We start from the raw sequence: 23,274 nt of genomic DNA, 5'->3' as shown, positions 1-23,274 counted from the left end.
AAAAAAATCGAAACGGGTTCGATTTTCTGCGTTTTTCGCATCCGTAACAAGCAGTTTGAATGGTGTTTGAATGGTGCTTTGACAATTCAGAGCCACCGAATCACGAATACAGAAATTTCGGACTTCAGTGTGCAATGGCCTTTACCGTGCGTTCACGCCGCCGCCATGTCAACGACGCCGTGGAAAGGTTCGTGGACGCTCTGATTCTCTGACGTAGATCGAATGCTTGGTGTTTTTTTTACTTTATTTAAAGGGGCCGCAAAGCAAACAAGCATGTCGATCGTTATTTTCGCCGAAAATTGATTGATAGAAAGAACTTAATTATAGTGACATGTTTGCTAACGAAATAAACCAATTAAAAACCGTTTGTGTGGTGTGGCTTTTGTGTTCGTGGTTAAGTGTTTGCATTCCCGCTGAAAAACAAGTGCTCTAGCGTGAAAATCTTGCCTATAAATAGTGTTGCGCGCCTTCTTATCAAATTCAAATGATTAACCTCTCCTCTATTTTGCTTGGAAACTAATGTGGTCGGAACCAAAGTTTACACTGCGTTCCCTGGAATCCTCTCAAACGGAGCACTTCTACATTCCGATTGGTTGCCGCCGAACCGCGTCATAGCTCATTACCATAAAGTTGACCTGACTTCAACTCTCCTCGCCGCTTTCGCCGTCCTAGACGCGCCGCGCCGCCCTCGCCGGCATTGAAAATAAATGACTTCCGGCCACTTTGACGCTCTCGCCGGCGGCGGTGTGAACGCACAGTTAGGAATGTGTTACACGACACGGTTTCAACTTCCATTTTTTTTGCATTTCAACGTTTATTTATACGACAATGGCGTTTTTGGGGGCCTGAAAACGCAAACTTTTGAAAACGGGTTTCAAAAGTGCAAGGTTTTGAAAACGTTACTGTTATAGTCTGTGCATATCTGCATATTATGTGTTGAGTCTATAGAGTTTCTTTACAAAGTGACGTCGCCATCTACTGGCCAAATACAGCGTTTTTATTAGTTTTCGTGGATCTGTGTGAACAGGGATTGTTTCGACAACGTTGTCATCTGTACACGAAAAACACAAAGGAAAGATTTTTCCGTTTTTACTACATCGTTGTTGTGTAAATGTACCCTAAATTATAATATCTTAATTGTCTATTTTTTATACTAAATGAATCAATTGTAACAAATACTAGAAGGATTATAGATTCACTGATTCACAAAATCACCAGTTTTGTGTGTGGAATGTTCTTTGGGATTTCTAACAAGAGCGGATAACATTATGTGACTTTCTTTTCATGGTAAGGCGCTTAAATTCAAACCAAAAAAAGAAGGAAAAAACGAATGAAATCTAAAGTTAAACGTTCAGCAAAAGCACAGAGTGAATCATTTAAGCACCAAGATTTAAAACCGTTTACAAAAAGACTAGCAGAGCACTTTAAACGGCCGAACAGGCACAAACCGCCCTAACCCAGAAAACTGCAAATTGACTACTCGTAAAAATCCATTTTGGATAATTTTTTTTTGTGTTAAAATTATTGCTCTAAAACTTCAGATACGCTTATACATTGTTTGATATCACAGCATGTCAATAATCCCGCAACTAATGTAGTGTGTGTAAGTGGAAGCTGATCCAGTTTGGTTTCTAAATGAACATTGAGGGAGATTTGAATACTTTCTGGTAGGGCTGTAAGCGATTAATCGCGATTAATCGAATCCAAAATAAAAGTTTGTGTTTACATAATATATGTGTGTGTATTGTGTATAATTATTTTGTATATATAAATACACACACATGCATGTATATATTTGAGAAATATTTGCATTTATATACCAGTGCATATATATTTTTATATGATTTATATTATATATAAATATAACAATTTTATATGTAAATAACACATTTTTCTTAAATACATACATGCATGTGTGTGTATTTATATATACAAAATAATTATACACAATACACACACATATATTATGTAAACAAACTTTTATTTAGGATTCGATTAATCGCGATTAATCGCTTACAGCCTTACTTCCTGGTAATTGTTCCCATCTAAGATTATACTAAGAAGAAAAAAAATCAATATCAGTGTGGTCCTTAAATCACAGAAGGAGAACTTTAGTTAAAGGAGAACTCCCTGTTAGTGTTATGGCCGTAAAATATCTTCATGCTAACAGTTTTTGTAGATCACTGGGATGTGCAACGCTGGAATGAGAGATTTCAAAATAAATTTGCTCTTTTACAATCAGACTTTGAGCAAAACCTCCTCACCTGTTGGCCAGACATGAAACAAATACTGTACAAATACAATCTCTGTTCTTGCATAATTTCAGATGCCCCAAAAAATGACATTAATCACACAAAAAAAAAGAAAAAAAAGAAAAAAGCGTTCTAGGGAACTGGAGGCAGCAGGAGCGATAAAGACGAGAAACTATGACGGACGTCCCTCACGCTGGAGGTTTGAAACACGACTCCTGATTGGCCGATTGGACAGAACTTTACATGTGCTTTGAATATGAGGAAGTTAAACGCCACTGCAAAAATGTAACGGTAAAAAGTAATAAAGCATTAGAGAATAAAAGCCCTCTCAACAGTTCTCTCACACACACAAAGGCTCAACTGCTACACGCACACGCACACACACACACACACACACACACACACACACACACACACACACACACACACACACACACACACACACACACACACACACACACACACACACACTGTGTTGGTGGTAGCAGATGTTCGTTCAAGCACAAACGCAACCAATCACAAAGCCCAACAGGCTGCGGTTAAAGTCGTGTAAGTGGTTGCACCTGTTAAATGATCATGTGCCCTTTAATAAAGCAAATGTGCACCTAAACAAGATCTACTCGCACGATGCAGCAAATGTGCACAGTCTTTCGAGAGAGTTTGCGGACGGGCCGGTGAGAAAAGCCGCTCAGCTGTGAGACGAGACGTCTGAAGAACTGCTGCTGTTGCTGTTGGTGGTCTGAGCTCGCTTGATGTACAGATTCAGTAACTTCATCTGTAGAGACAGAACAACACGTCACACACATCAACAGTGCGCTGCCTATCTAGACAGCATTATAGGGGATCACGGGTGCGGAAAACTGTTAGAACGCAGGATCATCAGAGGGTTATTATCAGGGTCCGAAATTAACTTTTTGGCTCACCTGCCACAGGGACTGGTAGATGAAAAAATCCACCAGCCAAGCATATTTTTTACCGGCCAAAATAATAAAACAGCCTTTTTGTGTCACATATACATTAATTTCAGTACATTTAATTGAGATAATAAGGTATTATGTTGAATACAAACATAAAAAATTGTCCAGAGCAAAATTTGAAATGTATAATAAAAAAAAAAAATCTATATATTAATTTAAACAGTATCTGAAGACAAACATTAACCTAATGTTACAGAGCCATAGGAAAGCATGGAGCTCTCAATGTCAGCATCAGCAGGCCTATTATTTTACTGTATTTACACAATTATTTTAAGGTGAACCAAAAGCTTAACAAAATCTGAGAAATAACCAATACTGGCCCACGTCTGCTAAATAGTCTTTAAAAACTACATACAAAAACACTAGTCTAGCTACAGGAGGAAAAACATTAAGACATTAAGAGAGAGAGCGCGTGCGCGACCGGGGCTCTCTCTCTCTCTGCTCGTTCTTCAGTTAAACATGTCATGCGCCCTGTCACACGCGCAGCAGTTCATCTACATTCGGCTACTCACCGATCAGATAAGACTATGGCGGGACAAACATTTTATTAAAAACATTTTATTACATTACTATTTTGGTATGAACATTCACCCGCCAGTGTGGCGGATAGCCTTTTGAGATTTACTCGCCAAACGGAAAATCTACCCGCATTTGGCGCTTGGCGGGTGTTAATTTCGGACCCTGGTTATTATCGTTAACTAAAACTAAAACCATTAACAAATGTCAATTCTAGAAATAAAATATAATTTGTTGTATTTTAGCTAGTTGCCAAAGCAACTTTGTTTAGCTTAAAGGAACACACGTTTTATGGAAATAGGCTCATTCTCCATCTCCCCGAGAGTTAAACAGTTGAGTTTTACTGTTTTCGAATCCATTCAGCCGATCTCCGGGTCTGGCGGTAGCACTTTTAGCATAGCTTAGCATAGATCATTGACTCTGATTGGACCGTTAGCATCTCTCTCAAAACAATGACCAAAGAGTTTAGATATTTTTACTATTTAAAACTTGACTCTTCTGTAGTTACATCGTGTACTAAGGCCGACAGAAAATTAGAAGTTGTGATTTTCTAGGCCAATATGACTAGGAACTAAACTCTCATTCCTGCGCTGCTGGTACGGCAGCAGTTCCTGATTATTACGCAGGAATGAGAGTTTAGTTCCTAGTCATATAAGAAAAATATAGAAACTCTTTGGTCATTTTCCTGAGAGAGATGCTAACGGTCCAATCAGATTCAATGATCTATGCTAAGCTATGCTAACAGTGCTACCGCCAGACCCGGAGATCGGCTGAATGGATTCGAAAACGGTAAAACTCAAATGTTTAACTCTCGGGGAGATGGAGAATGAGCCTATTTCCAAAAAAAGTGTGTTCCTTTAAGTTGAAAATTAATTACTAAAATAGTTAATACTAAAAATGATATAAACAGCAACCAAAAAAAACTGCATCATACAGTACTGTTCAAGTTTGGGGTCAGTCAATTTTTTTAAATAAATTAATACTTTAATTCAACAAGGATGCATTAAATTGATCAATAGTGTAAACCGACTGTAAAGAAATGTATAATGTTACAACATTAAATGCAATAAAATGTCTATGTAAAATAAATCTTTTGATCTTAAAAAAAAATCAGTTTCCACAAAAATATGAAGCAGCAACATTGATAATAATCCAAAATATTTCTTGAGCATCAAATCCTCATAATATACTGATTTGTGAAGGATCATGTGACACTGAAGACTGGTGTAATGATGCTGAAAATACAGCTTTGATCACAGGAATAAATTACAATTGAACATATATTCACATAGAAAATGGTTATTTTAAACTGTAATAATATTTCACATTTTTTACTGTATTTTTGATCAAATAAACACAGTCTTGCTGAGCAGAAGAGACTTATTTAAAAAAAAAAAATTAAAACACGTATTCCAGACTTTGGAACGGTACAGCAACCACCCAAAATCCACTCAAGATGGTAGACAAAATGTTGATAATAAAACAAACTAAACCTATATATGCGTTCTGAAATATGAAAGCTCATATATGCGTATATTGCTGATATCTGACCTTGCTGCCGGTCAGCTGCTGTAGATGAGGCTTCAGATCTTCACCGATGATGGAGTAAATGGCCACCAGACAAAACACACTGGCCTTGCGTACACTGCTCTCGGTGTTATCATAACCCTGAAACACACACACACACACACACGTTCATCTCGCTGTCTGTCTCTGCATCAGTGTGTGTGTGTGTGTGTGTGTGTTAATACCTGTAACAGTCCTGGGATAATGTCAGACAGAAGCTGAACCAGGGAATCCTGGGGAATCCGCTCGATTACTTTGGTCTGCATCTTAATGGCGGCGAGGTTGATGGGATAGTCGGCCGTCTGGATGATGGGACACAGGACTTTGATGCACTGCTCGGGATGGATTGATCCGGCCAGCGTGGAGGCCGTTTCTTCTGCGGCCCGGACGACCTGTGGAGCACATTAAAAGCTAGAAGCTGCGCTTCTGAACACTCACAATATATCACTGTCCACAACAATATATCAAGTTCATGTTTCCTCTGGTACATCTGCTGTAATGACACGCTTCTGTTTTCAAAGTTTTGATAATTAACTACATATCAGGATATAGTTACATAAGACCATGAATTTTTTTTTTCCCTTACTTAAAAAATAAATGTTCTCATTATTTGTTCTACAATATTTAAAGTTCATAGGTTAATGTTTCCTCTGCGCTTTCCTGTGTTTATATTTTCTGTTTTCCTATGTTATATCAGGGTTAATATAGTTACATAAAAGACCATAAAGGAAAAAAAAAATTATTTCCTTATAAAATAAATGTGAACTGAAATTTTGAATTTTCTCTAGATGTAATAGATGTAATAAAACAACCGATTTAAAAAAAAAACTATACAGACATATAAAGAAAATAATAATAAAAGTTTTTAAAAAATCATAACAAAATGAAAAAAAAAATTAACTAAAATCAAAATGAAACCTAAAAATAAAAACTAATTAAAAATATGAATACAAACTATAATATTATCTCAATGATACTAAAATAAGTATGTTTAATATATTAAACCATATAGTAACTAAAATAATTATAATTAAAACAAACCTTTTAGCCGATGCATTTGCATGACTTTTCTGGTTGTTCATAATTTACAGATTTTTATACATATTTATAATAAAATAATATTTTTTTTTAGCCAATACCCAGTTTTTACTAAATGTTTACCTAATAGAATATTTTATCATAACTAGAAAAATGTATTTAAATAGAAATGTCTATAGACTTTAAAGATTTGATATATATATAAATCACACTTTTTAAAATGAGGCCAGTGTTGTTTTACATTGATATACTATTTTTTGTTGTTCATATTTGAATTAAAATTATTTTTATATTTTATATTTTAATTTTAGAGTAATTTTGTCATCTTTTTTTTATATGCCTATATATTTTTTTATTTAATTTTAGTTTATTTAGTTTGTTATTTTACTTAAATTAATTTGCGTTGGCAACTAGCTGAAATAAAATAAGTTAATTTTATTTCAGGTAATATTTATTTTATCACAAGTAATACATTTTTTTCATGGTTTTAGTTAATGATGATAAAAATAAATAATAAATAGCCTTCCTCATATATCATATATGCGAATCCTGGTTCTTCAAAGATAAAGTGCAGCAGATTTGTATTTTTTTGTACTTTATTTTAATGCTTATAGCGCTGTTTTCGAGAGAGAGAGAGAGAGAGAGAGAGAGAGAGAGAGAGAGAGTCTCGCTCACCTCTTTATGACAGTCTTTATGGGCCTCCAGTGTTTTCATGATGGTGAGTTCTGCATAGTTCTTGAAGCGCGCTGGTTGACCTCGCATGATCTCCTTCAGGACACGCAGCGCCAGCGCGCGGATAGTGTGCTGTGGACACACACACACATCATCATCTGTCTGTTCTGTGGCGCATCTGGAGTGTGTATCCCGTACAACACCGTAACTCGCTGCTAAACTATCATAGTGCGATGCATCGTTGAAGAAATCAACTAGCTAATCACGACTGATCCCGAAACCATATTGTCGCAAATTGGTTGTTCAACCACGTTGGTAAATGATATCCCGCATGTGGTGGAGTGATAACCTCTTTTATTGAATCTGGTTGAGATCGAATTACCACTAGGGCCCGATTTTAACGTTCTGGAACACAAGTATTAAACGCAAGTAACTCTGTGGGCGGATCCCGGGCGCTGTTGCTATTATACCGGCGGATAAACGACTCTTGTGCCCGACGCAAATCTAAAATGTGTTGGTCTGAAGTCGCTTCATTATTCATAGGTGTGGTTTGGGCGTAACGTGAAATAAACCAATCAGAGCGTCCTCTCACATTCCCTTTATGAGCCGGCGCGCTTGTTCCACGGCGGATCGCTATTATAACGGCGGATTTGCCGGCGCACGCCAGGAGCGGTTCACAGCCGAGGAGACCGACGTTCTCGTCAGGGCCGTAAAACACATAGAAGTGACAGTGGGGATGATGGGAGAAACCACACAAATTAGCTTCGGTTAAACAGGCGTATCATAATTTGGGTAAATGTGTAGCTAGATTTATTTTTTCACATCTTAACGGACACAACAATGATTTGTTAATGTGTCCGACAGGTCGCTCAGTTAAAGCTGCTTGTGAACCGATCATCTCTTCCTTCTAGTTCATTTATAGCATCAAATAAACATGAATGAACATCAGAAGGAATGTTGTTTTAACCGCGGAAAGTCGTCAGTACACTCCGCTTCTCAAGTTCAAATCCTCCATGTTAATCTACTAACTCTCCTGACTGCTGTGTCTGACAAAATGGCGGATGGCGAAGTATGATTGGTCAGATCACCTGTCAATCAAGCTCTCTGCGAAGGGTCAATTGCGCTGGGTGCAAGATAGGGCCCTAGATGTTTTGCTATAAATTACAGACATGGCATCTGAGGATTATCTCATATTTTTCTCAGTTATTTTGCTTTATTTCCAATTCGATCATAGACTCGTTCTTACACACTAGAGCTCGTTCACACATGCGCACTCTTCAAAAACCACACTTTAAATCTCTTGACAAACTAAAAGACGTAAACGACATTTGTATGTATTTTAATAAAAGATATGATTGCACTGAATGTCAGCTTGCTTATTTTGCTCAAGATCAGGATTTATTGAGTCCACATGTCATGCAAACAAGAAACTGCTTCTTCTAACCGCAGGTCGAGGTCTGTCGCTCACACACACAATTGTCGCTCACACACACAACTCTGCGATGCTGTTAGCGAATGTTCGTTAGAACGATGGTTTCGGGAAACACGACTCGTTGAACTGCTGATAACGACAGAACCATAGTTGGCGTTGGCACTTTTGGGAAACGCACCCCTCTATGAGTGTGTGTGATGAAGACGAGTGTGTCTCTCACGTCTTTATCTCCCAGCGTCTCCAGTAGCAGCAGAAGCATGGTTTTAAAGTGCTCCTCCCACAAGGCCAGACTGTCGTCCCGCGTGACCTTCAGCAGCTCCAGCAGAGCGGCCCGCCTCTCCTCCACACGCTCGCTGTGATTGGACAGCTCCTTCAGCAGGTCACCAACCACCTCCAGGGGCTGCCCGGGTCCTGACCAATGAGAGACCACGACAATAAACACACACTGACCTGGCAGTCTGAACATTTAGGCTGCGCTCATACAGGTGAAACTGGAAAAATTTGAATATCGTGCAAAAGTTAATTTATTTCAGGAATTCAACTTAAAAGGTGAAACTAATATATTATATAGACTCATTACATGCAAAGTGAGATATTTCAAGCCTTTATTTGTTATAATTTTGATGATTATGGTTTACAGATTATGAAAACCCCAAATTCAAAATTAGAATATTGTGAAAAGATTTTCATACGCCTTTTTATAAGATAAAATTATTGACTACAGGGTTATTTTATCCTATTCATCTGGGGTGGGTTTCCCTTGTATGTGAAATATGTGAATTAACCGTTTAAGAGCCTCAGAGCTCATGGTAAATCTGTTCTGACATGTTTATACATGATCTAGAGAGATGTTAAATGAGATTTTCATTTACAGAAACCGACTTGTGCTCTTCAAACTGTTCAAAACATCCTCATACCTGCAGAAAACTGCACCCCTTTGGGATGCATGATCTTGTTTTCTCCACCGTCCTGCTGCCGACCTGAAAGAAGAACCCAAAGACGTTAGGCTGTGTGAACATCATGAAGAGATTCTCCAGGAGATGTTTGTCCGTTTACCGTCTCGGATCTGCTCCCCGTCGTCGAACACGGCGAGCGCACCCTTCTCGTAGGCGCTGATGTCGCTGTAGTTGTAGGGGTTGTACTCGCGTGTCCACGGGCCGCTGAACGACCGAGAGGACGGTGTGTTTAATAATGACGTCTTGTTGTCCAGCACCGTCCGGCCTCCCTCCAGTCGAGGATCCACACCAGACGACGCCACACCGCTCTGAATGAGAAACACGGTTATTTCACTTCAACCTGAGTGCTTAAAACATATAATTAATCCAAACTTTTTTTATTTTATTGTTAAAGTCCCCCTGTAGTCAACAATTGTATCTCTTTAAACTCATCTTTGATCAGCAAAATGACATATTTAAACGTTTTTCTTCGAAAAATGTCTTCATGCCTTAAAATATCTTGAATGTAACTCGACACCCTTGCCTCATTTAGTATACGCGGTTCTATGAATATGCAAATGAGCCCCGCCTCCACTCACTCACTCAGCTCAGAGATCCACTGGTTGACGATCACACATTGATCTGATTGGTTACAAGGTAGTTTTAAGGAGAAAATACTCAGCAATGGTGTTGACTTATGAATTTACTTATAGTTTGTCTTAAAGCAGATTAAAAATACCACCACATAGACATATAAATAACAATAAAATCTGGATTTTCACCACAGCGGGGCTGCAAATTTGATGTAGTTGCTTTTTCAAAATGGTCACATTGTTCATGTATTGAGAGAGTTGCTGAAACTAATTATAAACAATGAAACGATTGCTGGTTCCGGGCTACAAGCTGCTAACATAGAGGTGGACAGTAACAAACTACATTTACTTGAGTACTGTACTTGAGTAACATTTTTGAGTATCTGTACTTGAGTATATTTTTTTCTGGAAACTTTTTACTTTAACTTCACTGTATTTGAAAGACAAATATCGTACTTTTTACTCCACTACATTTCTGTCAAGGTCCTTGAGTAGAAAGTAGTAACGTCAGGGATGATTTGGTTGTAAATGAAAGTCTGGTTGACGTCAGAGCTCGACTCATGTCGGTTTCTGACATCAACCCGATTTTCAACCACAATACAACGTCTGTCCAACGTTGGAGATTAACGTCAATCTGACATTGGATTCTGACATCAACATGATTGTAATTTTTAACATTGGGTTTGGTCTTCTAAATGCGAATTGTGTCATTGTTTTGGAGCACACTAGCTTATAACAGTAAGGCTAACATATTCATACTAAACGCCAAAAAACTGGGAACAGCCATTTGTGTGTCCGAAACCATTGTGGACGTTATTGAGTACACTTACTCAATCCCACTACAGGAACTGTGTTCTAGAAATAAATGTGATATTGATATGAGGGTAGATAGACAGGCATATATTCAGAGGCATACGGTACTGTGAGTATTACATGCAGCAATAATAAAACAATGCAGTCTGTATGTGGGGTTACTTTGTGGAATAATCTGGGGCTTGAATCAAAGCATTGTCAAGGCATTCACCATTTCAAACGTCTTTACAAACAAAAGGTCTGGTCCCATTATAATGATAGTGAGGTTTGATGGTATTCATGTTGTGTGGAGTGTTGGATTAGTTGTTATTTACCCTTGTGGTTTTCCGTCTACCATTGTAGTATTCGATAATCATTGTTACCTGAGGTAATATCTGTATATTATGAATAAGTATAGTATGTATGTGTGGTTTTGCATATGTGCAACTCTATTATTGTTTCTTAATGAGGTATTTTTATTTATTTTTGCCTGTACTTTTGTCTCTGTCCAGTGCTTTGATCAACTCTGGATGTTGTAAAGCGCTTTATAAATAAAAATTGATTGATTGATTGATTGATTGATTATTATTACTATTATTTATATATATATAGTTTTTTTAAAAATCGGTCTTTACAACTTTTACTTGTAAAGGAGTAATATTTGACCAGTAGTATCTGTACTTTTACTTTTACTTTTAGTAAGGAAGTTGTGTATGCAAAACTAAATGAACTTCCATCACATCAGAGCAACAGATTGAAGACAGTCTCGCAGGAACTCACCGGATCTTCCCTCTTGCCGTCACGTTTGATGGGCTCGAGGATTTCTTCCTGACTGCGGAAACTGAAGCTCTGGATGGCTTCGGTTACGCCTCTCAAAGAGCTGAAGATCTCCTCAGAGTTCATGTTCTCTGTGTCGTACTCCAGCATACTGTAAACACACAGTGAGGTGAGACTCCACACACACTGATTTCAACATAACACACACACAGACGAGATGAACGTGTTTTCTGCTCAGCTGCAAAGGGAACGTTTCATACGGACAGACTGACGCTTGACAAACATCTCCCATGAAGCAAAGCGGCGGAAACAAAGCAAATCGAGTGGATGAGAGACAGAGACGTCACAAAAGAGATGAAAATGTGGGACACAGATTCTCACTTCGCTAAAATTTTAGGGATTTTCACTCTTAAGACAAGACACTACAGGTGAATAGTGTAAAAAAATTAACTAATCCAAACATTACATTAAGACGATTGTTTTTCTTTTCTGAAATGTTGTTTAAATATGCAAATGAGGCAGCATCTAATCAGAAATATTAACTTATCAGATGAAGCCAGGCTCAAAATCCATGTCTGATTTTGTTGACATATTAGACTTAAAGGTTTTTACAGGAAGGTTTCTCTTTTTATTATTCCATAAATCAGAAAATACTGCCATCAGACATATTTTTTTATTTTAGGATTAAAGTGTTCTATAAATCAGAATACAGATAGGAATAAAAAACTGTAAAGTTTTTCCCAAGTGAAAAATAAATATACTAAAATGTATTTGAAATACATTTATTTTATGCTAAGTACACTACAAACACATTTACATATTTATGTGCTTAATATAAATACCCTGCAATTGTCCTTTTATTATACTAAATTTGTGTTACTATAATTTTATTATACTATATTTGATTGTGATAAAGTGGAACTAATGCAAGAATACTTTAGGTACTCCTTAAATATCCTGTATTTAAAGACTAATAGTGACATTAAACACATTTTAGGCTTAATATTAAGAAATGTGCATTGCGCAATAAATACGAATTCTAAATAAAGTTTCATTATTTAGTGATAGTCAGTAAATCTGTTAATGGATTTGCTGTATACTTAGTATGAAATAAATGTATTTTACATTCATTTTGATATCGTTTTTTGGCTGAAGTGGAGATTTCTGACTTTAAAGACATGTATTGTGATCGAAATCTACAGATGAAAACTTAAATATTTACACTTAAATGTGTATTTTGGATGTTTTCTTTCCACTAGTCTGAAAGACGACTGGAAGCAAAACAGGCCAAAACCTCAAAATTGACAGTGCATGAAAAAAACAATGATTTTGCCTTAAAAGGAACGTTCTGGGTTTAAATAAACCCGAAAACAATCCTTTAAAATGTCATGCATTGAGTTTGATTTATTAGACTCCCAATCCAGTGAAAAGATGGAGAAGTGTGTAGGAGAACCAGAGTCCTGACGCCCGGGCCGAGGTGTGTTACCTGGGCGAATACGCCCGCCGATGAGCCCGGAGAGGGGGGGTGGCGGGGCCGGGGTGGGGGGGAGGGAGAGGAGAAGAAGCCTTTGAGCTCCAGCCCCATAAACGACTGGGCCGAGAGGAAGAGGAGGATGAAGAGAGAGCAGGGAGGATAGAGACAAAGAGGAAAGATAGCGTGAAAGACGCAAACATGACCAGGGTTGGGAATCGAATATTTATGGTCAGGAATCGGATACTTGTTATAAAATTAAAGGGTTAGTTCACCCAGAAATATAAACTCTGTCAGTAATTTCTCTCCCTCATGTTGTTCCCCGTCAGACTTTCCTTCATCTTCGGGACACAAATGAAGATATTAGTGATTAAATCTGAGCGCTGTCTCACTCCTCCATAGGCTTCTGTTGTAATTGAAACTTGCCGGCCCAGAAAGTTAGTAAAGACAATGTTTAAAATAGTCCAAATGATTACAGTGGCTCAACCTTAAGTTTATCAAGCGACCAGAATACTTTTTGTGCGCAAAAATAAGGACTTTATTCAACTCTTGATGTTCTTCTGTGTTCCTCTGAGTGAGTTCACGTAGTGTAGCAGCGCAGCGCTTCTCGGTTGTACGTCAGAACGGAGGCTCACTATTGGCCGACGCTGGTCATGTGTGTGATGCTGGCCAATAGTGAGCCTCCGTTCTGACGAAGCGCTGCGCGGTTACACTACGTGAACTCACTCAGAGGAACACACAGAAGAAAACGAATAGTCGAATAAAGTCCTTGTTTTGTGTTTTGTTTTTGCGCACAAAAAGTATTCTCGTCGCTTGATAAACTGAAGGTTGAGCCGCTGTAGTCACTCGGACTATTTTAAACATTGTCTTTACTAACTTTCTGGGCCGGCAAGTTTCAAGTCAAGTCAAGTCATCTTCATTTATATAGCGCTTTTAACAATGTAGATTGCTTCAAAGCAGCTTTACAGAGATAAACGTATAATTTAAGGTAACAGATTGTTTTGTCTTTACAGCGGTTCTTGAATAATGTTATTTTCCAGATAAAGTTAGTTTTGATTGATTCACTTCCGTCGAAAGGATAATTAGTTATTAAATTAGGGACCGCTAAGACGACACAGTTCTCTCTACACAGACTTTAAACGTGAACCTGTGAGAAACACTGATGGCGCTCAAGTGCGCATCAAGAATTAATTCTATAGTTATGTGCGTTTGAATATATGTGCGCATGTTTGTAATTCTCTACAAACCAAGCCTTAACAAACTACTTGTCCTGCCTATAAATTTGATACAGAATTTTATTTTATTTTATCACTACGGGGGAGATACGTGAATTTTCCACAATGCTTTATCTGTAGAGTGGTAAAGGGATCCTCCATAGGGAGAGGCTAGTTGGCACTTCAATCACAACAGAAGCCTATGGAGGAGTGAGACAGCGCTCAGATTTAATCACTAATATCTTCATTTGTGTTCTGAAGATGAAGGAAAGTCTGACGGGGTTGAACAACATGAACTAATTCTTTAAAATTTCAATTCCTCTTATCGATTCCTTTGTGAGCATTTCAATATGAATTTAAACCATTCAAGCATGGAAGAAATTCCAACAGTAAAAGTGAATAAAAGAGTCTTTAAGAGTCATTGAATCATTCACTCAAACCGATTAACTTTTTTTTTTAATGAATTAAATATTTTTTTAAATAGACTGCAGCAAATTAACATTTTGTCAGAAACTTTAGTAAATTACAAGTACTTTGTTTAGTTGTCTATGCAGAATCGTGATCTCTATTTTTAAACAATAAAATCTTGATTTTCAATTTATCCAGAATCATGCAGCTCTAGTTAGCTGAGAATATTAAAGTCGTCACACTTATTTCTATAGCGCTTTATACAATACAGATTATTTCAAAGCAACTTCACATCATAAACAGGAAAATAACAATGTTAATGTTGCAAAATTAATCAATTATGAAAGAAATTAAATGTGAGCTATAAAGCACTTCTACAGAAGACAATAGTGTCATTATACAGCTAAACCAGTTCAATAATAGTGCCAGTGTTCCCAGTGTCAGTGCGGTTATGTTAATTGTCTATTATTTTCTTAATATTAAATATTTAAAAAAAATGTGTGTAAATTATTAAGGTAAAATGAATAAACTAAATTGTTTATATATATTAAAGGTGATTTATTTAATAAAGTTGTATAAAATAAAATAAATTATATTTAATATTAAGAATATAATAGACTGCAGTACAATAACTTTCTTCAGGCTCAGATTTCATGTAGTCACACAGCTTCACAGATGTGTTTTGTGTATGATTGTGTGACGTACCTGGGAGAAAGTCCTCCGTGTGAGCAGTTGGTGGGAGACGTGAGCGGGCTGGTGCGGGTCACGGGGTGTCTGGGAGGAGCGCGGGTCACGGGGCTGCTGGGAGAAGCCTGAGACTTCACAAAAATAATAATAATTCTGTATTATGCAGGCCAGACAAGTCATTTGGTGATGTCAATTTGTAAAGAAAGTACGCGCCTGCGCACATACATATCCAAACGCTCATACAGGTGAAACTCAACAAATTAAAATATGGTGCAAAAGTTCATTTATTTCAGTAATTCAACTTAAAAGATGAAACTAATATATTATATAGACTCATTACATGCAAAGTGAGATATTTCAAGCCTTTATTTGTTATAATTTTGATGATGGCTTACAGATTATGAAAACCCCAAATTCAAAATTAGAATATTGTGAAAAGGTTTTCATAAGCTGTAAGCCATAATCATCAAAATTATAACAAATAAAGGCTTGAAATATCTCACTTTGCATGTAATGAGTCTATATAATATATTAGTTTCACTTTTAAGTTGAATTACTGAAATAAATGAGCTTTTGCAAAATATTCAAATTTTTCCAGTTTCGCCTGTACATATAGACTAAACACGTAATATCCATGTGCACGCCGTCACCGTTTTCACATATTCACGGTTTTGAAGTTTAATTTTTTTTAAAGCGTGCAGCTTGGAACCTGTTACAAAGTTTGCGTTCTCGAGCCACTAAACACTGTTGTCGTGCAAATGAACGGCCAGTACATTAAAAAATACATTAAAAGTTTTCTGTTTTGTAAGCGGCCCCTAAGTTAATAACTAATGATCTTTGCAATGGAACTGAATAAATCAAAAACTAACTTTATTTTAGAGCTGCTGTAAAGCCAAAACAATTACTGGTACTTTAAAGGTACACTGTGTAGTTTTAGAGTATTTTATTAGCTAAAATCAATGTCTTTATTCATAAATATGTCCTCATTGGTGTCAAATTTCCTCTGCCAATGATCTGACTTATCCACGTACGCAAAGACTTTCTTTCTTATTTACATGGGATGGGTAAGTCCACAGAGGCTTCCATGTCGCTCCGCCATCTTGAAAAACTATAATAGCAGAGAGGGACAAAAAGCACTAGCATACCTCGTTTCCACAACGCGTTCTCGTTCAGAGCCAGCGTCACATGACTGAAAACAGACGAGGAGATCAGCGAGAGGCGCTCGTCACTGTCCCGGTAAATTTGAAAGGCCGCACTTCACGGTACTTCATAATGCAGGATCATACTTATGCCGAGCCACAGGAGAAGGAATCCTCGTCGCCAAAAAAATCAAAAAATTTAACTTAAAAGGAAACGTGACCGGCGAATTAAAAAAAGGAGGGAAAATAACGGGATAGCTTTTCCCAGGTGGAAAGAGTTAATGAAGGAGAAAGACTTTAAAAGGGACGCTGAAGTCGCCAGCTTTCTTCTCGACGGGTAAGTCAATGTTATCGTCTAAATTACAAGCAATTTTTTCATTGCTTGGTTGTGTAATTCATTATATAGGCCGCATAACAGTAGAACATGTAACGTTTAGTTAAACTCGACGAAGGGCTATTGTTGTCATCGCTTCTTGGTACATAACGGCTACCGTATTTGCAACATGCATTTAAAAAAACGTGGCATTAGAGAGCACTATTCGTTTGAATGCAAAATACGTCACCGCTAGATGGGAGTAATTTCTACACAGTGTACCTTTAATTTCCTATCATCACTGCAAAGCTGCTTTGAAACAGTCTATATTTTTTAAAAGCGCTGTATAAATGAAGGTGACTTGACAAATAACACAGACAGTGTCAGTGAGCGTCACAATATCAGTGAGCGTCATATTAAATCATGAAGACTGAAGTAGGAGAATGGAGAATAAGAGCAGTGTGTGTGTGTGTGTGTGTGTGTACCACTGTGGTGGTGGTGTTGCTGTTGTTCTTCAGATGGCTGTGCAGGAGTTTAGTGGCTCCGTCCTGGAAGGTTTTGGGCAGAGCGCCTAACAGCATGGTGAACTCTGGGGTGTTCAGCTCAAACAGGGCGATCAAAACCATCTGAGCAGCCTGGAAAACACACAAGCACGGTCATGAGACACACACTTCATAACGCTGCAATCTTAGAAGCTGAAACCGTTTTCATTATAATCATAACATGCTGAATTGAACCACTGCAAAATGTTTTTCATCAGTATTTTTGTCCTGTTTTCCTGTAAAACACTCTTCAATCATAAATAAGCTTTCCATTGATGTATGGTTTGTTAGGATAGGAAAATACAACTGCATCTATCTGAAAATCTGGAATCTGAGGGTGCAAAAAAATCGAAACATTGCGATAATGTCCATTTATGTTCACGATTGTGCTGCATTCACTCACAAAAATACATGTTTTATATATTTACGGTCGGAAATTTACTAAATATCTTCATGGAACATGATCTTAATATCCTAATGATTTTTGGCATAAAAGAAAAATTTATAATTTTGACCCATTCAATGTATAGTTGGCTATTGCCACAGATACACCCGTGCGCCTCCAGACTGGTTTTGTGATCCAGGGTCACACTCACAAATGACGAGATATTAAGTTTTGTTTTCTGAAATATCAAAATTAAGTGAGGGGGAAAAAATCTACCGATGGGTTTAAACTATCATTTAAATAGTTTAAAAAAATACTATTTAGGTGTACTTTTTATTCATTTCCAGTCTCATTTTTTATAATTTAATTTCATATTTATTAGTTTTTGTTTTTTAATAATAATATTTAGGTTTGGTTCTATTTATATTCAGTTAGTGCTTCAAACTATCAAAAATGTTTTTGATAGTTTTAATTGTAGTTGGCAATAATAATCCTGCCCTGAACGTCCTAGGACGCATGTCTGTCCCTCACAGCCTCGTTTTCATTCAGGGCATAAACACTGCGTGAGGTCAAAGGTCATTCAGATAAAGGTGTTAGTGGAGCAGAAATGAAAATGAGGAAAGACGGTTTTCAGCCGCTCACAGCGTCACGCTGACATGCTTGAACATCACCAAACATCAGAGCAAAACCCATCAGCTGACATTCTGAACGTCATTGCAGAGAGCAGAAGTGTTAGACAAGCAATCAGACGGCCCGCGTGACCTGGAGAGCCAGTCAGGAGGTTAAAGGTCAAGGTTCAGGGGTCACTACCTGCTTACACCTCTCCTCCAGGTTACTTTCCCCCGGCAGGGACGCCACAGTCGAGCTCCTGCCTGACGCCTCCTCCATCGCCCAGCTATGAAGCGTCTGAGACACATCACAACTCACTTTGACAAACCAAACTTCATCTTGAGCTCGAGCAACGTCTCATCCGGACCCGAACCGTGAGATCCTTCAGAAACAGAACACTGACCTTTCTGACGTCCGAGCTCTTCGGCTCTGTGGTCCACGTGATGATTCGAGAGACGGCTAACCGCGTCTCGCTGGAGTTCACGAAGTCTGACGGGTCCATTTGTCTGGCCAACGATTCGATGTACTTCAGGATGGCCACCTTCACCTGCTCGTGCACACACACACACACACACACACGCACGCACACACACACACACACACGTGCACCCACACACACACACGTGCACGCACGCACGCACACACACACGGACACACGCACGCACACACACACACACACACACACACGCACACACACAGACACACGCACACGCACACACACACACGCACACACACGGACACACGCACACACACACACACACGCACACACACACACACACGAGTGTTAATTTCAGCTACTTGTCAAAGGCAACATTTCTCATTTTAATTAAAATGATTGAAATGAAAATTAATAAAAACTAAACAGGCAGTTTAAAAAACTAATAAAAATGACAAAACACACAAAAAAAATTAACTAATATTACAATGAAAATATAAAAATTCAAATAAAACATTGAAAATATTAAAATAATATCAATAAATAGTATCAGCTAATACTATTTACTGGACCTGATCTAATATGAACTTAGAATCACCAATATTTTTTTATTTACCAAGTCAACTAGATTAATAAATACTGTAGCAAATGTATTGCACATTGTTAGTTAATGTATAATACATTTTGATATTTTTATGAAATAATATTATGAAAAAAAGCTTAATTATAATAAGTAGTATTTAAATACAAATTGTATATTTTATTAAGAATTTTCTTGTAACATTATTTAAACATCATTTATCATTAAAATATTTTAATCCAAAATGTACAGGGTGGTTTGCTGGGATATTATAAGTTATATTTGGACACTGGATGGTCAGCTGGTCAACATGAAGCAGGAAAACACCGCGAGGAAATGAGGAAATAAAGACCAACCTTGAGGTTTGGTGTCTGCGTCTGATCAACAATAAACCGCATCAGGATGTTGAACTGCTGATCGTACGGAAACGAATCCCTGTGAAAACCAAACACAAGAAACGGACGGAACGAAGAAAATAAACAAAAGCTCTAGAAATAGCTTTCATATACAGACCGACCTCATTCCAGTCGCTGACTGAAGGGGGTTCAGACCTGGTGACGTCGAGAGCCCGCTGAACTTTGGCCTGGACGGACCCCAGAAGATCGGCCCCCATTTTCTTCAGCAACTGCGTGAGCAAAATAAACAGCCAATCCTGAAGCTCCTCTCTGTGTAACGTGATGAAGTCCACCAACGTCTCCAGGAACATGCTGAACACCTGAGAAACACACACACACACACACACATTTATAAGTGTGTTTTATATGTTGTAGACACAGAACTCGTTCTTTTATTCCGTCTGAACTGTTTTAATTGTTGGTTCACGTCAGATGGACATCTTGCACCCTCCTCAACACAATCAGTGTGAACTCGGATTATTAAAGGGTAACTGTCGCCAAAATTGAACCTAGGCTCTTTATGTTAATCTACCCGCGTTAAACTTTCGTGTAAAAGCATAATTAGGATGGAAACGCCACTTTTAAGATTGACCGTATTTTCGTTTTAGGTAAAAATCCCTTTTGAATGGGAGTGCATGAGGCACGTATATGATAGCATCAAAATCACTGTTTTTAAGTCAAAAGTAGTCGATCTCCGAATGCAACGTAATGAACTGACTCAATATGAGGAAATGTCATTGTAATTCCAATGAAAAGCACGATAACTTATTCACTTAGAAGTTATATGGAAACAAGCTTTAGGAGCTTTCCATCTTTACTCTCCTCATGTTACGTTGTTACAGTTACCCTTTAAAGTGAACTAAAACTAAAACTTAAGACCCCGATGTACTTCAATCGTAATCGAAGTGTGATGTAATTTCGAACAAAATCAGGCAAAACCGAAGTTCGTTTGGAGTTTGTGTTGGGAGATCGAAAAAGCTTGCCAAAGTAAAAGGACACGAGCTCTTGAAGCTCCGCCCCCTGTGCCGGGAGCAGCAGCTCATTTGCATTTAAAGGGACAGACACAAAAACGGTGTGTTTTTGAGCACCCTCAAAAAAGTGACAATTTTAACATGCTATATATAAATATCTGTGGGGTATTTTGTGTTAAAACTTCACACACACACTCTGGGGACATCAGAGACTTATTTTACATCTTATGAAAAGGGCATTATACGAAAAAGAATGAAAAAGAACTTCGCTGAGAGTATATCAGGGTCTTAAAGCTAAAAGCATTAAAAAAAAACATTTTAGCTACTGGAAATAAAATAAAATGTTAACTGAAATCACGGTTATTATAGTTAACTAAACGAAAAACATAAAACATTTACATATCATGAAATATAATAAAATAAAATGTATTTCAGGTAATTGCCAAGTCAACATGACTTATTTTCATTTATTTCAACTTGATGTACTAATATTTTAATAAAAATATATATATAATGAAAACGGCCCTGAGGTTTTTAAAAGGTATTTGTTTATGGTATTTTAAGGTTTGAACACTTACTCTCTGATGCGTCGGCCCAAACCACCAGCAGAACATATAGAAAAACAAAATGCATTAGCATTAGAAGTCAAAAAGTCAAAACAAACATAAACATCTCAAGTTATTTGAGTTATGTGAATAGATGAATATGGACAGATGAAATGTCACCTTGCTGTGAGGATCTGCAAACATCCTGGTGAAGATCTCACACAATCTCTTCAGCTCTACACGACTGAAACACAGAGACACACTCACAGTTTAGACTTATAATTCACTTTCCATATCAAAACTGAATCAATGATAATGGTACAGGGTTATGATAGTTAACTAAAACTATTATGTATCCCCTAGCTTTGTTATTGGGACTTTTCATTTGCTTTTACCCAGGTTCTGTTCCCGTTTCCTGTCTTGTCTGCCATTTTTGTAGTCCTTTATAGTTTTTTTGTAATGTATTTTTTGGTGCGTAACGGACTACAAAAATGGCAAATTAAAAGTCCCATTAACAAAACACAAAAAGCCAGGGAATAAGTAACAAAAAATAAGACCATAAAAACTTTTGATACTTAATAAAATCCATTACTTTATAAAACAAACTTTACCTGAAAACAAAATTTTAATATAATAAATTAAACATTTTATTTTAGCTAGTTGCCAAGGCAATATTTCTCATTTTTTAATTTAGTTTCACATACCAAAATAAAACCATAAAAAATTGTTAATTAATAAATTCATTACTTTATAAAAATTAACATTACCTGCAATAAAATAAAAAACTAAACATAATTTATCTTAGCTAGTTTCCAAGGTAACATTTCTCTTTTAGTTTAACATGATAAATAAGTAAAACCTACTAAACTAACATTTTTATTAAATACTGTATAGACATTTCACTTTTCAAGCACTACATTTTTGGCTTTCAAGGATTACAATGAGAGATCTCGCTTATCAAACAATATCTTTATCTCTTTCAAATTCTAAAAAAGGTAAGTAGATTAATAAAAATAAACCAATAAAACAAAATGGTACAAATAAAGTGCAGCACATGCAACAACTGCGGTAACTTTAACCATTGAAAGGACACTATGACAAAGATATCGCTGTATCATATTCTTGGATATTTATATGAGCAATATCACGCTCATAGCCATGCGAAATTCCTCTTATCTATATCAGACGGGCCGCAGCGTTACTTTTGTCTGAAAATATTTTTTAGCGATTAAATTAAACTCTACTTTCTTTCACATATATTGTCTTTGAATAATTCAAGCATTTTTCAAGTACCTTTTCATATTCATGTTTTCAGGGAGTTTTCCAGGACTTCAATGTTAAAAAGTCAAATTAATTACAGAGAACCCTGTAATTAATGAGTTTCTTCGTAGTCAGCAATGTAGCTGGTCATGTGTGTAAACTGTGTAATGAGGTAAATGTGATTACTTATTGAGATAGCATGTCTGAGCTATGACGTGTCTTTACTCTGGCGTAAAGGTGTAAGCTGCCTAGTAACTCAATTGTTTTGAGCATTTGTTTGTTTGTTTTTGTTTTTTTTATGTGTATTTGGACCCTCTTGAAAATGAGATATTGCATCTCAAGGGGCTATACATTAATATATTGAAATTGACATTCATGCATTTGGCAGACACTTTTATCCAAAGCGACTTACATTGCATTTCAAGGTACATATTTACATTCTTATCAGTTCTTGCTTTCCCCATGACCTTGGCATTGCAAGTGGCAAATATACTGATTTTTTATTTTATTTTAGTATTATTATTGTACATTATTGCATTATTGCATTTATGTATATGTACGACGTGTATATGGAAGTGTGTTAGCATACTTACTGTATACCTGGATTTTGTATTTGCATTTTGGCAGATGGTTCACCGATGGTCTTTGATTATGATTTGGGCCAAAAGGGAGTCAGGACTAGGCTTGTGGGAGCATTGTTAGTGTGTGTGTGTAAATGAATGTGAATGTGAATGTGAATGTCAATGTATCTAAATGTTTGTTATAGTCC

General features: G+C 37.0%; 1 protein-coding gene across 1 annotated transcript in view; it reads right to left on the bottom strand.

Annotated features, from left to right (window-relative positions):
• Positions 1-2,796: 2,796 nt before the first annotated feature.
• Positions 2,797-23,274, bottom strand: part of LOC306990667 (CLIP-associating protein 1-B) — a 76,004-nt gene continuing 55,526 nt past the window's right edge. The window contains 14 exon segments of the mRNA XM_079597829.1: positions 2,797-3,027; positions 5,297-5,413; positions 5,497-5,703; positions 7,025-7,153; positions 8,674-8,864; positions 9,371-9,433; positions 9,510-9,717; positions 11,554-11,701; positions 15,349-15,461; positions 17,268-17,417; positions 18,722-18,865; positions 19,691-19,769; positions 19,886-20,049; positions 21,426-21,489. Of these exon segments, the coding sequence (XP_079453955.1) occupies positions 2,941-3,027; positions 5,297-5,413; positions 5,497-5,703; positions 7,025-7,153; positions 8,674-8,864; positions 9,371-9,433; positions 9,510-9,717; positions 11,554-11,701; positions 15,349-15,461; positions 17,268-17,417; positions 18,722-18,865; positions 19,691-19,769; positions 19,886-20,049; positions 21,426-21,489 (1,864 nt within the window). The 3' untranslated portion in view covers positions 2,797-2,940.

This window comes from Phoxinus phoxinus (genome assembly GCF_949152265.1).
Source record: "Phoxinus phoxinus genome assembly, chromosome: 22".
NCBI lineage: Eukaryota > Metazoa > Chordata > Actinopteri > Cypriniformes > Leuciscidae > Phoxinus > Phoxinus phoxinus.
This window is presented reverse-complemented; position numbering and strand designations above follow the sequence as displayed.